The following is a 16,885-nucleotide window of genomic DNA, read 5'->3' as shown; positions in this document are numbered from 1 at the left end:
CCCACACACGGAGTCTGCACACGGGTCCCCTCCTCTCTAGAGACGCCCCTACGTCACGGCCAGGATGTATGTAGCTTTGGATGATGAGTCCAAACTAAACTGCATGTACGGCCAACACCAAGGGTCATTAACGACTCGCGCATCAGCCGTCGTCGGCTGCGTACACACTGGGCGATATAGAAAAATTATATCGCTCAGGAGGGGGGAAATGAACTATATCAATTACTATATCGCTAAGTGTGTATGCACCTTAAGCCATATCTGTTTTATTTTTGTACTTTATACTTTCCCACAAACGTGTGACACATTCATAATCACTCCAGCACAAGGAATGTTATGTTTGGATGTAACCCTCATTCAAGTACAGTAGGTTACTTATAGTCCATTATTATTATCTTGTCATCAAGAAGAAAAAAAACATTTTACTGTTTATACATCATAAACAAATCTCCCCATTGGCGGTCTGCAGTTTATGACAAATAAAAGGCTTATATTTGTATACTTACAAATGAGTGGGTCCAGTGCTGCGCCCCTGCGCCAGAGTTGGGTTACATGAATGTGCTGACGTTTCTTGCATGTTAAATATAGAAACATAGAATTTGACGGCATATAAGAACCACTTGGCCCATCTAGTCTGCCTTAATAAATGTTGTTGGATATTAACCTGCAGAATAACTGAGGTGATCATTACAGGTGTGTAGTGCTTACACTGCAGAAGAACCTTTTGTTTTTCAACTACTTTAAGGGAAAAAGTTAAGTTTCCTATTAGCAGCAGTCAGTTGGCTACCTCGGAGCATAGCCCCTTTCATGAGGGGCGTATTAGGTGATTCATATACCCACCTTAAGAAATAGTGTTTGCCTAGTAGGTAGTAGCACAGAGGTAAACTACTCAGTATATACGGGTAATCCTTGAATCTGTTTTGTGCCAACTATAGTTAGTTACAGATTTTTCTTCCTGCTAATCATGTTAATCTAGATTCATCATTGATTTCTAACATAACAAATAAGCATTTTACTTTAGCAGCTCCATGCTTGCTTTATATGCTTAATTACAAAATGTGGGCTTAGACAGAGATAACTATTGTTAAATTATATATTCCCATAGAATTATGTTGCCTGATGCATATTGCTGAGTACGCCAGTGCTCCTGTGTTCTGTGCAAAACATTTAGGGACCTATTTACTAATCCTTGGATGGAGATAAAGTAGCAGCCAATCGGCTCCTAACTGTCATTTTTCAAACCCAGCCTGTGACATGGCAGTTAGGAGCTGATTGGCTGGGACTTTATCTCCGTCCACTTTATCTCCATCCAGGGCTTAGTAAATAGACCCGTTAATCTCCCTTACTATTAATTTAATTTCTGCTACAAAACAACTCTTTATAATGGACAGAATTCTGTCTTTTCAGAACAGTGTTTACTAAAGCTACTTATACGTAATTCACCTATTAGGTGTGGTCACTGTTTAAAAAAAAAAAACTAACCAGAAATGTTGCAAAAAAGAGGTGCAAATATTTGTTAATTTGTGGGTTTTGTTTCTAGAGCACAAAATGGCTAAAGGTGCATACACGCACCGATGCAGGCTATCGGACGCTACTGACTACATTGTGCCAAAAGGCATGTAGTCCGTATCAGCCCCGCCTGCACACACTATATTTTCTTGCGATGTCGATCCCCCGGGACCGCGCATCAGCATCGCAAGGGCATACACACGATGCAATATGCACTATGTTTCTGTGCGATATGGCCTACATAGTCTATATTGCATGGAAAATCGCACTGTGTATGTATGTAGCTTTAGATGCTGTATGCAATCCTGCGCTACAGTATGTACCACAGCTTCCACAAGTACACACAGCTCTCCATGACAATTGTATGGAGCAAAGGGATGAATGAGATGGGTTGCCGAGTGCACTGACTGGCCCTGAGCTCCTGACCTCATCAGAGAATGTCTGCTTACTCATACTGTATATTTCATCTGTTTAGCTCCTAATCTGGGAGCACCATTAAACCTGTTCCTAGGTCAATAGCAGATTTTCGCTCACAGTATTTTTGTTTTATTGCATTTTTCAGGGTCTGAACGGAATGTCTGCAGATGACAAGACTGAATCGCCCATGTACGTGTATGAGTCAACTGTGCATTGTACAAATATTCTACAGTGCCTCAATGACCAGTGGAAACAGGACATTCTCTGTGATGTCACCTTAGTAGTGGAAGGAAAGGAGTTTCGAGCCCATCGGGCGGTGCTGGCCGCATGCAGTGAGTACTTCCTGCAAGTACTAGTTGGGCCAGCAGACCATGGACTGGTAATCAGCCTGCCAGAAGAGGTATGATGTTTATTGTTAGCTGTGATAGAGCATTTATAGAGTTTTCTATAGTTTGTGCTACAACTCAGGGAATCCTCTTTTGTTAGATTAGTACCAACACTAACGTCTAATAGCTCAGATTGTGGAGGAAGCAAGTTATATGTAAAGGGGGGTACTCACGGGAGAGATGTGTGCTGAGCGATCTTAACACAGACCGCTCAGCACACATCTCTCTCCCCGCTCAGCACAGCGCGATGTGCTGAGCGAGGGGGAAAGCCGACGGGGAGCCGCTCACTTCACACAACGGTGAAGTGAGCGACCCGCTAGATTGAGCCTGCATGCAGGCTCAATCTAGCACCGGCGATAGCGATGCGCGGGGCCGCGCATCGCTATCGCTGGGGGGCATACACACGGCAGATCCGTGCTTAAAATCTAAGCAATCTAGCAAGATTGCTTAGATTTTAAGCACAGATCTCTCCGTGTGTACCCCCCTAAACTGTAACTTGAGATATAAACTACACTCAGACATATCCGTAGCTGCTGTAACACTTCAGTCAGTTATTTACAAAGCATTGAACAAGAGCTATGAGTTAGGATTGCCCTTTTGTAGCCTAATAGTCATATGTAAGGATGAGCAAATTTGCAGGTAAAGTTTCACTATTTTAAACGGAACAGCACATTTTGTTCTTCAGCCTTTGTTTCCCCACCCATATAGACATGTACAAGGTCTACAGCACATCATGATTTCACTTATGACTGATGCCTGGTCCATGTTATGAATGTTGGTACTAGATCTACCAGGGGAGTTAAGTTGTTTGGCAATCTCAGGAGATTACCTAATGGGGATAGTATGGGAAGTTGTAGTTTAGGACCGTGGTTCCCAAACTGTGTGCCATGGCACCCGGACACTTGCAAGGGTGCCTTAGGTTGGTGGTCCAGGACCAATTCAAAATATTTGTTATCCATGTAATAGGCAAAACTAGTACTTGTGGCTGCCAGTCATAAAATATGTGTACAAACAGAAGCAAATCTTGTCCCTCACCACATAACTGAACCTAAGGGGTATATTCAGTAAGAGTTGGATCCATTCTGACATGCATTTGTCGGAATGGATCCAACAAGCCCTATTCAGTAGAGTGGCCAAATCCGACTGTCTGATTTGGCTGGCATCCGTGCAGCTGCTGTTAGCAGCTCCCTGTGTGTTAGACCACAGGGAGCTGCTGGAGGGAACCGCACATCACGGCACTCAGCTGTGTAGCCCAGTGCGGGTCGGGGAGCACTGCAGGGGGGGCATCCGTCAGGTACCTGCATGCCCTGCTGTCCCTAGCCGGCTGCACCACTCCCCCCATCTCACCTCAATCCGACTTTTTTTAAAGTCGGATTGAGATTGTCGGAAAAGGGGCCAAAACCTGTCAGATTTGGCTCTGTTTCTGACAGAAGCACTCGATTCGGCGGCTATTCCACCGATCCACGTGTTTTCCGACAAGTCAGGAATTCCCGACTTGTCTGAAAAAAACAGCCCATATTGAATAGGTTGGAACCCCTTCTGACCGAAATTTGTTGGAAACTGCCGTCTTCCGACAAGACGGCAGCTACCGACAGCTATTGAATACACCCCTAAGAATGACATATAAAAATAATTTACTTAATTTCATATTTTTTATAAATTTCTCAATAAGAAGCTTTTGGCCTAGGGGTGCTGTGATAAAAATTCTGATACTCTAGGGCGCCGTGATTCCAAAAAGTTTGGGAACCAATGGTTTAGGATGTAAATAATGTAACACTCAATGCGAGGTGATGAGAAATAATAGTATTGGGGGTATGGAGCTGGGAAACTACAGATTACCTGTAAATGTTCTGCCAGTCCATTTCATCCCCACACCTTGACTGCATGGGATCATCTAATATCCTGTGGCTGTGCTTTTATTTGAAACCTGGAATTCTCCCTGTTGTTGCCTGTCAGTGTATGACTGACACTCCAGTACTCGGCAAACACCATAGTACACTTCATCTTTCTCAGCCATGCTATGGGATTTATTATCCGGGAGAAATCATTCACATTGACAAAAGAAAGAAGGGATTGGTAAAATATTACTACTATAACCCATAAGTCTACTACACTGAGTAAGTTGTACAGTCAGTATTCATGAACAAGAGCACATAACACACCACATCCACTTGTATTTAGCTGTAATAAACAGCAGGTTATATAACTAGTGTGACCCAAATGTACAGTATTCTACTCCCCTGTATACTGCTCCCTGGTCGTCTTCATTCATAGCCTCTCTGTTTTGCTCTGCAGCGCATACTTTAGGTGTTCAGTCTACAACTGCAGAGTTCCTCACTATACACAGTATCTCCCCAGTAACAAGTCACTAAATGTTCTCAACGTAATAAGTAGTATTCTGGATATATATATATATATATATATATATATATATATATATATACATACATACATACATACATACATACAGTAGCAGGTCACTTCCTTGCATTACGCCAGCAGACTAGCTTCTGCCCCAGTTGCTGCCTCTGCTGTCTACGGCTACGCTAAAGTGTTCCTATCTGTGCTGAGAAATGTTCATTACAGTGAGTCAGTGTGTTTGAAGATGTATAATAGTAGTATGTGAGTTAGAATGGTAAATACTGTAGTGAATGGGTTTCCAAATAACAAAGTGTCTGTAGAAGGATCATACCTTTGTGAGTCTCACATTTGCTTGCTAGGACTGTTTCAAATCTAAAGTATAAACACACAAAAAATCTAAAGCAACATAAAAAAAGAAGTTTAATAAAATCTGAAAACCTGTTTTGTAAAGAGTACACAATTAATGGGCGTGGTGCTTTACAAGCTTGATGCTAGTTACTGTAGGAAATTAAATAATGATTTTATGCTAGTAAATAAAACTGGTTACCAATTGTTCTTTTTATTTAAAAAAAAAATGAGCGAACTAAAAATCTGTAACTGCTTTTATTACGGCAATACAGGTTTTAGTTGTGCCACAATTTATCAATCCAGATCTCCTTTTGTAGACCTGGTGTAATTAGTTTAAACCTAACTATCCTGTTTAGAAATTAGAAAAGGTGAGATTATTCCTTTCTACCAAAAAGACAGAAAAAATTACTCTTCTCCACTCACTAAGTAGACCCCTATGAAAGAAAATGATGAAATATTTGCTTAAAACCTTCATTTTACAGTCACTTACAAATATATTTTTTTCCTTAAATACCATTTGGTCACCCTCTCTAATGGTTTTACACTCTTTATTCATCTTTTATGTTCTAAAGGGTGTCATAGAAAGATATAAATGTCTGCCATGCAAGGGTACTGTGGGTCATGCCAATGTTCTGGGCAAGAAGCCATTATTCAATTAACATTACTTCATCATTGCTACTAATAGCTTGTGAGTGGATGGTTACGTTATCTCAGTGGAACACTACTCTAGAAACTGCTAATGCTTGTGAGGACTGGTTTCTTACTTTGAGCTGTATATTATACCTTAAAGGGTGCAAATAGGGGGGACAAGCAATGATTTATTGATTTGGCCCTTATATACATTACAGTAAACCCGTCAACCTGCCTTTCTCCAACAGTTTTCTTGTGTTATAAACAAAGATCAGTGAAGTCATTGGATATACAATAGTGTTACTGGGTATGGTTGTATAGTGGGCATGTCACCTAAGTGGCTCTGCACCCCTCATCACAGCCCAGAACACATTGCACCCATATTGACATCACAGTGAGCTGTGAGCAGGACACAGAAATCTGGGTTGCACGTCTGCTCTCTCTTAGTGCTCTTGAGAAATATAGTTATATAGGGGTCTATGTACCAATCCTTAGAGATAAAGTAACAGCCAATCAGCTCCTAACTGCCATGTTACAGGCTGTGTTTGAAAAATGACAATTAGGAGCTTATTGGCTGGTACTTTATCTCTCTCCACTTTATCTCTCTCCAAGGCTTAGTAAATAGACCCCATAGTTTTATTACTGAAGGATAAAAAGGAAGATGAGCGTTCCTACGCAGGTGTGAATCCCCAGACATTTGATGTCTGGGGATGAATGTCCAGAATAATCCTGGATAGGTGGTAACATTAGATATAATAAACTTTTTTCCTCTTGAGTGTTTTCTGCATAAGTCATATAATACATATAAACTGAGTGTCCACATTTTTATGACCACCTGGAAATATTATGCAAAGTTGCTATTCCGCTGATGTCTGAATCTGTAATAGAATGGAAAGGCGCAGGTATCAGGGGTGTAGCGAGGCTGGCTCCGGTGGAGCTCGAGCTCCGGGTGACAGAAAAGTTACACAGCGTGCTGATGCCTGCCCCCCCCCCCCTCCACCCGCTATACCGCAACCCGCTGTACAGGCAGCTGCAGAGCAGGAGAAGCAGAGGGGCGCACACTGACTTGGACTCAGAGACTAGGTAGGGAACAGGGCAGGCCAGAGGTGATCGTAGGAGACACTGACAGCCGGCACATGCCAGAGTTCTGCCGCCCTTTTATTTGTCTCACTGTCTGCTTGTAGCTGTGCAGCAGGGCTACGTCTGTCCTGCTATACCACTCTTTGTCCCGGCTGCTGCAGCTCCTCTTTCAGCTTTATTGGTCAGGTATACTTGCGTATACTGAAAACAAATTCCTAGTATACGCAAGTATACCTGGCCAATAAAGCTGATTCTGATTCTGCTGCAGCACCTCTCTCTGCCCCGGCTGCTGCAGCACCTCTCTACATTGATGCTGGAGAATCCCTCTCTGCCCCAGTTACTGCTGCAGCACCTCTTACTGCATAAGAAGCTGCAGAGTAACATGTATAAGCGGCTTTACTGTGGCATAACCTGCATAAGTGGCACTACTGTTGTGTAATGTGTATAAGCGGCTCTACTGTGGTGTAATGTGTATAAGCGGCTCTACTATTGTGTAACGTGTACAAGCAGTTCTACTGTGTTGTGAAATGTGTGGGTTCTACTGTGGTGTAATGTGAATAACGGACACTACTGTGCAGTGTAATCTGAATTGGTATTATTCTGTGGCCATGCCCTTTCCCCATGAAGCCGCACCACTATATTGCAGTGTCCCTATTTTATGCATGTGGGGCGCCCAACAGAAACTGAGCTCCACAAGATCTAGAACCAGACCTGTCACCAATTTTGTATTTTTTTGTATTTTTTCTTTTCAAATTTAACATACACCCAATTCAGTACAGGGGAGGGTGCGCCAAAAGATACCCTTGCTCCGGTCACCATGGCACCTAGCTACACCTCTGGCAGGTATGCAGAGACTAATGATGTGTGCACTCTTTCAATAATGGGTAAATGACGTGATCTGATGTACTTTGAATGCATACCTTCGCCTGCATTAGCAATCCGGCTGCACTAGTGAATTGTTTGAGGGCAGCAGATGTCAAAGTGTACACAGAGTGAAGCAGCAGACAAAATGCTGGGCCTGTGCGCAAGGCCTGATGTCATATATGGCTTGTTCACTCCCACAGATGGGCAACAGTGCATGAAATGACAGATAATCTGAATAAGGGACCCATTCAGATGGCCTTTTAATGACCAGTATGCAGCACATTACATTATAGGGGGTGTAGTTGGCATTCCGACGGACAGGATACCGAGGGTCAGCTGACCGGTGACTGAATCCTGAGACGTCAGAATGCAGACAACAAAATTCCAAATGTATTTCCGGGGAGGGTTAGGGTTAGGCTTTTGGGAAGGGAGTTTTAGGATTAGTTTAGTTGCTTCAACCTGTCAGGATGATAGGAGTCGGGATGTCGGTGTTGGTAATCGAATATCTATCATCCTAACTGCCGGTATCCCGTACCTAACCCGGTTATAAAAGCAATAGGCCTGTCCATACTCCATTGCTATCTGCTGCAAACAGGGTGAAATGTCTTCAGTTTGCTCAGGATTCTTGGAATTGGACAGAAAGTGATTAAAAAGGTGTCAGTGGTTTGAGGAATCACGTTTTCAATAACACTATGCAGGTGGTAGAGTGAGCATAGGAAGACAACAGCACGAAACCAAGGATCCTTCTTGCATTGTCATGACTTCAGGCTGGCTGAGGCAACGTTATGGCATGGTCATAATAATTTCACCACTCAGAGTATACATACATACATACATACAGTGTCAGGCTGAGGCATGAAGGGCCCGCCGGGAAATGCCCTGTGTGTGTGTGTGTGTGTGTGTGTGTGTGTGTGTGTGTGTGTGTGTGTGTGTGTGTGTGTGTGTGGCCAACCTCCTCAGAGGGTTGGCAAACCCTTTGATAAATATATTAAACACTGCTTATCTATGAATGATAATGTACCAAATTAATAACAACATTGCACTGTACAAAATATACCATAGGCCTGTGCAGTATAATGTAACATATGTATCATATGTAATTCAAGTGCACAGTCTGTACCCCTGTGAGCCAGTTTGACCCTCCATACATATATCTATGTATGCCCTACAGTAAATATGGTCAGTGGACATGATTTTTGCAGTCTGCCTAAATATGGTTACCCATCTTTATAAGATAACACAATTGAACATGGTTCATTAGAACCATGAAGAGGTTTTATGATGACTCTTAGCAGTTATGTTTTTATTTTTCTAACAGACTGAAAAAGGAGATTGAGGGAAAATGGGAACTCATGCAGCTTATTTTATCTTGTGTTACGTCTTATGCCTTATACTTGGTGATATTAATATAACCAGAGTCCTGCTCAGCATTACTTACTGGAACAGGTGCTCCTATGAGAGTGGAAGACAATGTGGTGACTCACCAAAAGATTCTGGGCAGGATGTATAATGCATTGCATGTTCTATGCAATATATCCCACCACGTATCACATGTACAGTATAGCAGCATTTATAAACACTGTATGCATCTACAATTACGATTATTTACACCATGGGTCTTCAACCTGCGGCCCTCCAGCTGCTGTGGAGCTACACATCCCAGTATGCCTTGCCTCAGTGTTAGCATGCCTTAATAGCAAAACTGTGGTAGCGCATGCTGGATTGTGTACAGGGCCGGTTCTAGGGCTTTTTGCGCCCCGGGCGGGCGATAGGGGCGTGGCTTCATACAGGTGGGAATGGTAAGTTACGCCCCCTGTACAGTAGTAGCGCCGCTGAAATGCTATGCGGTGCGCAATGACGTCATCGCTCACCGCACAGCAAAGGTCCTCTCCACGAAGGGAAACTAGACGCGTAGCATCTAGTTCCCTTCGTGGAGAGGACCTTTGCTGTGCAGTGCGCGATGACGACATTGCGCACAGCACAGTAAAGGTCCTCTCCACGAAGGGAAACTAGACGCTACGCGTCTAGTTCCCTTCACAGCGGGCAGCGGGGGGCACAGCAGCAGCGGATCTTGCCATGGTGTGGCGCCCTCCGGAAGGCAGCGCCCCGGGCAAAAGTCCTGCTTGCCCGTGGCAAGATCCGCTACTGGATGTGTAGTTCCACAGCAGCTGGAGGGCTGCAGGTTGAAGACCCATGATTTACACTGTCCTTTTAAGTTTAATGACTTCCAAGTTTATCGGATCCTTCTAAAGGATTTGTGTGGCGAAAAGGACATAGGATTCTACAGACAATGCCATCTGCAGATGGCTTTACCTATCTGGCGCAAACTCTGGAAAGTTTGGATTTCTGGATCTTGACCCACAAAATGTGGTGAATGTGGTCAAACCTCAGAAAATGGCAGTTTTATCGGAGGTTTGACTGTAACATAGTGATAGTACATGCAGGGCTACCGTCAGAAATTGTGGGTCCCGAGACAAAATAGGCAGAGCCCCCCCCCCCCCCCCCCCCCCCAAAAAAAAAAAAAAGAGTGGGAAGAGAACTGCAGATAATCTGGGTGGAGCTACAGCGGGATGAAGCATCAATTAGTTGTGTAAATCAGTTTTTCTAAAAAGGGAAGGCTGGACCAGGATGGCACAGGGCAGTTATAGCATGGCCAAGGGGAAGTGCAGGACATGTTGGACTAGACATATTTGGGGGCTGTGTCTTGTCCCTCCACCTCCTCCATGCTCAGTTGCTTCTGGACTACAAAAATCCCATCTGAGGCTCCCCATGTGAGCTGCTGAACCCTCGCAGCGCTTCCCATCAACTCACAGACTCTACAGCTTCCCTGTGCTGCCTGGGTGCCCTGTACTACCTAGCTGCCCTATGGCCTCCCCTCCAAACACCAGGACCATGCCTACCACTAGGATCATCTTCTGGCTGAGTGAGTCACCATTTCAGTGTCTATCTCCATGTCTCCCTTGTACTTCAACCACTGATTATGCTTCTGGCTTCTAGCTGCATTGCAGGATGTAGCTCCCAGACCCCATAGCAGCGAGATCAGGGATCACAGGGACACCTGTCTGTGGCCTCCACCTTGCCACCTGCTCATGGGGTCCACAGCTTCATCTACCAGAAGTCAGCGCAGTTCACAATCCTGCTGCCCGCCACTTCTCCAGGACAAGGACTCCTGAATCCTGTGGACATGCCCAGCTCCGCCAGTGCCTGCTGGTGGAGCCCGCCCAGATACTGGTGCTGCCAGAGGACCAAGCTGCTAGACTTGCAAATGGGTCTGAACTGTCACCTGAAAATATGCCCTATTTTGCCTCATGCTGATACTTCCACCTACGGTCTCTTCTTTCTGCTGCCTCACGGATCCCACCATGAACTACAATTTGAACCTTTTTTTTATTAGAATATATAACCCATTGAAGTTATTACCCAAAATGTCTGCACCAACTCTGCTTGACGTTTATAGTGCGCCTTAGGTTTTTTACTTAGTATTACTGTATACTTTTGTACTATGTGCTTTGTTTTGATGCCTGTAATCTTCTGTAGTTTGTGCTTTGTTTTTAATGCCTGTTAAGTGCCTTGAGTCCTGTTGGAGAAAGAGTGATATATAATTCTTATTATTATTATTGTCACGATTGTCCGGACGGTTCTCCAGATACATCAATCAGAGAATTGCCGCCAGTGACTTATGGGTTACTTCTGACATGGTAACTGCCACCAGCAAAGGAAAGAATCAATGTACTGACCCCAATGTAGTCCTTTGCTGCTACCTCCATACACAATTATTAATATTTCTTGAAACAGGTAACATAAGCCTCACAGGGCTTAGGTTAAGAACACAGAGGTCAGAACGAGAAATTCAAGGATAAGAATACATCAGAGCTTACAGTTACAAAAAAGATAGTTACAAAGTATATTTGATTATATTTAAAAATACACACAGATTACAATTTCAGAAAGTAAAAAGATAGTGTTTCAGAAATTGTTTTCATTTACAGAAACACATAGTTAAATGGTAGAATAATGGGCATAATATTCACAAGCTCCTGCCAAAGAAGTTTCAAAATAAATAGACTTACTGTATATCGATGCTTGAAAAGGAATTTTTGTTACCGTTTTACTGGCTAACGAGGAAATGAAACATAATTTGGACTATATGGTTGCTTCATAAGACCCAGCTCTTAAATTTATCACAAAGTATCACAAATCCCATCCTCACCCAGAACAGCGCATGTTTTCAGGATTTCAGTTTTTGAAAACCGTATAATTTTAATCATGCCCAAGTCATCTGGGCATGATTAAACACAAAAGACCTTATGCAGTTTTTGCTAATAGCGGCCATCAATGCGATCGCAGTTCACTTGCGTTCGCATTGCTGAATTAGGGAAGCCCCTCTGCCTCCACAGGCCAGGCTGTCGCTATTTTCCTGTTCAGAGCAGCTGCCCCAAGCCCGCCCCCATTTCCGAAGAAACGCCTCCGTGAACGCCTCTGCCTGTCAATCAGTCAGAGGTATTTGCATCAATCTGATGCGATCGCATTAGCCGCCCAGCACATGCGCAAAGCGGTGCCTGCGCCCCCGCTGATGCAATGATTGCTGAATAGGGCCCAAAATGCAGAAAACCTTAGCTATGGGTGTGCATAAGGTCTGGATTTGGGAAACACTGATTTATATCTTAATTTTTGAAGAGGATTTCCTGATGAAGGGTACCGCAGAATACTGACAGTTTGCCAATTATATTTTCTTCTATAGTAGTGTGGCACTCCGGTTCCTGTGGAACTACACATCCTAACATGTCCTGCTACAAATTTAGCATGCCCTAACAGCAAAACTGTGACAGGGTCCTGTTCTTGATTAATGTTCTGAAGTCCACCAGTAGCACTCTCAAGTATCAGGTCACACTAAGGTGTGGCTAATAATGCAATTAGAGGTGGGACTCTAGGAAATATATTGTACTACAATACAATACTGGATTGGTGTGGGACAACAAGTGGTCTTTTGGAAAAAGCAAAGAAAAATCCACTCACAGGCAAAATTAGAGACCCACTGGATGGGGATGGTGCCCAAAACTACAATATCTAGAAACTCGCTTAAGGTGGCCAAGGACCACCCCTGGTGTCCTCATATGCCCAGAATTCCATAATAAAACGGAACTCCTCACTCTGGCCCTGTAACCGAGCCTGTTGCTCTCTTGCTGGTTTATTGTGCTGTGTAACCTCAGTGTTGCTAAATGCTACACTTCATCTGACATTGGCAACTTTGGCTTATTAAAGTTGCAAAAAAAAAAAAAAAGCTTTGGGGGAAACCAGTTGAAACAGAAGAACATAAATAATGCATTACTAAATGTGAAAGGAATTTGGTATACTGCCTCTCTGAGTTACATGCTTGCTCTAGCCTGCATTGTAAGCTGAGGGAACAGAACAACATTTGTGGCTTGTTTGTCTCCAATTCTGCAGTAGTATGAGATTTAAAATTTTAAACGGCTTATTTTGCTTTGGGAATTCTTCTAGCTTTTATACCTGAATACAGTATAGCTATATACAGTAGCTAATTAAACCGTCATGCTAGGAAAAGTGTATGAAGGATAAAGCTTTTTATATGTGCATGCATTATTATATTTAGGTTAAACTCAATCAGCTATGAGATTCTGTCGGAAATGAACGTGACGTGCAGCTGTGACACTGTGACATAATTGACCATGGGAGGTAAACCTAGCGCATTGTTTGCTAACACCTCAGGTTTAACGTGTGAGGTTCTGTAGCATCTAAATGGATTGTCCTCCTCGGGTCTGATCTGAGGTGGACACAGACGTGTTCACAGCTGCATCTGTGTCTTTATGCTAATGTCACATCCAGTTGTTAAACATCAGAGACGCCCACTTGCAGTGGCTTAGGCCAGTGCTTTCTATCAGTGTACATATTTAGAGATACCATTGGCACACCTTTGAAACTTGCACCAGCCCTATGGCAGCTGCAGTTTCTCCTTCTCTGTATGGCCTGCTTTGTGAGCGGATGTGTGTCTTTGAATACAACTGTTATCAGCAATATGCCCACATCAGCCTCGCCACCCCCATGTTACTGCCCAGGAATGGCCACTATAATTCTCATAAACACTGCATATGATTCTGTGATGTGTCTGTGTGCACACAAAAGGGGCACACACGCAGACAACTGCATACTGCCACTGAATCATGTCCTAAGTGTTGAAAGTTCTTTCGATCAATGGTAAAGTAAGTTACTCAGTCAGCATTGGTGTATCTATAAAGGGTTGGTCCAGGGGAGCCAACACCGCTCACCCTACGCCCATTTCTTCAATACTCACCTCTCCGGAGTCCCACGCTGGGGGAGGCAGCTTTGGAAAATCAGTGGAAAAATGGTGTGGCAGTCATTTTCCACCGTGTTTTGTGCATGTGCAGTAGGGGAATCACCAAGAAAATGGTCAGTGCATAGTTCGCCTGTAGGCCTGTGCATCTACTAGCACTCACTAATGCCCTGTCAGCTTCAGCAGAGGAGGCCTGGATGGAGATTACACCCAGGCCCCTTCCTCTCAATACACCCATGTCAGACACTCTTCTTTTTAATATAATTAATGAATTCATTATCATACCACTACTCAAGTGCTCTTGTATAAGTAGTCATGGAGCAGTGATACATGATAAACTGTACAGTATATTTTTATGTAATCTGTTTTCTAAGGCGTGAAATCCATTATATCAACTATTTATTTGTTCAAAGGCTTTCTGTTATCACGCTTACCTTTTAATGATGTTTGAAGTGGGCCAAGCCCTGTAGTATTGCTTCCATGAATTGACTTAAATGTCAAAATAGTTTAAATTAAGTCATATAATGAGGTAAAATGAACGTGTTAAAAATGTGTTTATTTCTGTTACATCCTAGAGGATGCTGGGGTTCACATTAGTACCATGGGGTATAGACAGGTCCACTAGGAGCCACTGGCACTTTAAGAGTTTGAGAGAGTGGGCTGGCTCCTCCCTCTATGCCCCTCCTACCAGACTCAGTTTAGAAAATGTGCCCGGAGGAGCTGGTCACAGCTAGGAGAGCTCCATAGGAGTTGTTTTAGTTTTATTATTTTTAATAGAGTTTAGGCACAGGGAGGCTGCTGGCAACAGCCTCCCTGCTTCGAGGGACTAAGGGGGGAAGTAGTGTCCGCCCTGCGGGGGTCTGAGCCACTATCTCCACTGACAGGACACTGAGCTTCTGAGGGGATCGAACGTTCCCCGCCACAGGGGATCGCTCACCCCAGCAGCATGCCGCCACCCCCTTACAAAGCCAGAAGATTTGTAGCAAGTTAGTCACCGGGCCCCCTGGCAAGCGGGGAGCTGGTGTGAAGATGGAGGCAACAGGGTATAGAGCGCAGTACTCACTGCGCTTCGGGACTCAGCGGTACATAGTGCGGCTCTGGGAGGGGCGCCCTGAGCCAGCGCCTACACCCTACACTGACCTCCAAACCTGTCATAGTCCCAGGATCGCTGCCAGCACAATTCCTCAGGCCAGTATAATCTTCAGAAGAGCGGGAAGACCGCGCCATTCAAGGGGGCTGAGCTTCTCCTCAGAGCGGACCCAGCAGCATTCAGCGCCATTTTCCTGCCTGCAGAAGCGCAGTTAGTGAGAGCTGTCTCTCCAAATCAACTCCAGCTATCTTATACAGTTTTAGGGGTTTGTAGAAGGGGGGGAGGATGTAAATCTGTACTGTGCAACCTATTAAGGTGCACAGTAAGCGCTAGATAAGGGTTTCCCTATATCCTGAAGCGCTGTGTGTGTGGGTTGGCTCAAATCTCAGTGTCTCTCTTGCTATTCTTAGGGGGGAAACTCTGTCTGCCCCTTCCCTTTGTGTTTGTGTGGAGTGTTTGTGGTCTCCATTAAGCTATGTTCAGGGACTCTGTGTCATATGCTGCAGAGGATATGTCCTCTCAGGATGATCCCATTCCATGTAATCAGGATTGCACTGTGTTAGCGCAGGTCCCAGCAAGGGAGCCCGAGGGGTTAGCCTCTATTAAAAGTATGATTTCTCAGATTTCTACTAGAGTTGCACAAAATGAATCCGCAGCTCAGGTTTTCCAGAACTCTATGGCAGTGTGGTCTGGTTCTGTTACCTCAGGGGCCCCTACTGTATGGTCCCAAAAAACGTGCTCTTGCCCAGATTATGCAAGATGACACGGATACCGATTCTGATGCGGCAGATGGCGTTGGGGATGTGCTGCTGGGGACGGCATCTCTTGCAAAAGGGGTGCAGTTGATGATAGAGGCCATTAGAGATGTGTTGAATATTGCTGATACAACACCTGAGCAGGTTGAGGAGGCTTACTTCACTGACAATAAGAAAGCCTCGCTAACCATCCCTGCGTCTAAGGAATTAAATGCTATATTTGAGAAAGCATGGGAAAACCCGGATAAAAAATGTCAGATCCCTAGAAAGGTTCCTGTTGCTTTCCCTTTCCCTGAGGAGCATAGGAAAAAATGGGAAAACCCACACATAGTTGACATTTCTGTATCAAGACTCTCAAAAAAGGTGGTTTTACCTGTCCCTGGATCTACTGCGTTAAAAGAACCGGCTGATCGCAAAATTGACACTACGCTCAAATTCATATATGCTGGTTCAGGGGCAATACTACGTACTACTATTTCCTGTGCATAGATTTCCAAAGCTATAGTCAGGCATATTACTTGAGGATTTGGATACAATGGATAAAAGTGACGTTGAATTGTTTTTACGTAACATTCAGGATTCTGCAGGGTTTATGGTGGAATCCATGAAAGACCTGGGTACAATGGCTGCAGGGATATCTTCCATGTCTGTCTCAGCTCGTCGAGGACTGTGGCTGCGCCAGTGGTCTGCCAACGCGGAATCTAGGAGAGGTGTGGAGACCCTACCCTACACAGGTCAGGCTCTCTTTGGGGAAGCGTTGGATGCGTGGATTTCCACGGCTACAGCGGGTAAGTCACCTTTTCTTCCCTCAGCTACACCTGATACGAAGAAACCTTTTTCTTCAGCTGCCTCACAGTCCTTTCGGGCTGCTAAAACAAGAAAGGCCAATCCGTCCAACACCTTCTTTAGAGGAGGTCGGCCAAAGTCCAAGAAACCTGCTGCAGCGAGTTCCCAGGAACAGAAGCCTGCTTCAGGTACTGTACGCCAAAGTCTTCAGCATGATGGTGGACAGCGCGGCCTGGAGGTGGGGCCGGTGGGGGTGAGACTCAGGCATTTCAGCCACGTCTGGGTATCGTCCGGCCTGTATTCCTGGGTGCAAGATATTGTGTCCCAGGGATACAGGCTGGAGTTTCAA

General features: G+C 44.4%; 1 protein-coding gene across 2 annotated transcripts in view; it reads left to right on the top strand.

Moving 5' to 3' along the window:
- BACH2 (BTB domain and CNC homolog 2) overlaps window positions 1-16,885 on the top strand; it is a 486,829-nt gene that overhangs the window by 380,063 nt on the left and 89,881 nt on the right. For both annotated transcript variants that reach the window (XM_063916991.1, XM_063916990.1), the window contains exon 4: window positions 2,072-2,326. In XM_063916991.1, the coding sequence (XP_063773061.1) occupies window positions 2,072-2,326 (255 nt within the window). The remainder of the gene's footprint in view (window positions 1-2,071; window positions 2,327-16,885) is intronic.

This window comes from Pseudophryne corroboree, chromosome 4, assembly GCF_028390025.1.
Source record: "Pseudophryne corroboree isolate aPseCor3 chromosome 4, aPseCor3.hap2, whole genome shotgun sequence".
NCBI classification, from domain to species: Eukaryota; Metazoa; Chordata; class Amphibia; order Anura; family Myobatrachidae; genus Pseudophryne; species Pseudophryne corroboree.
This window is presented reverse-complemented; position numbering and strand designations above follow the sequence as displayed.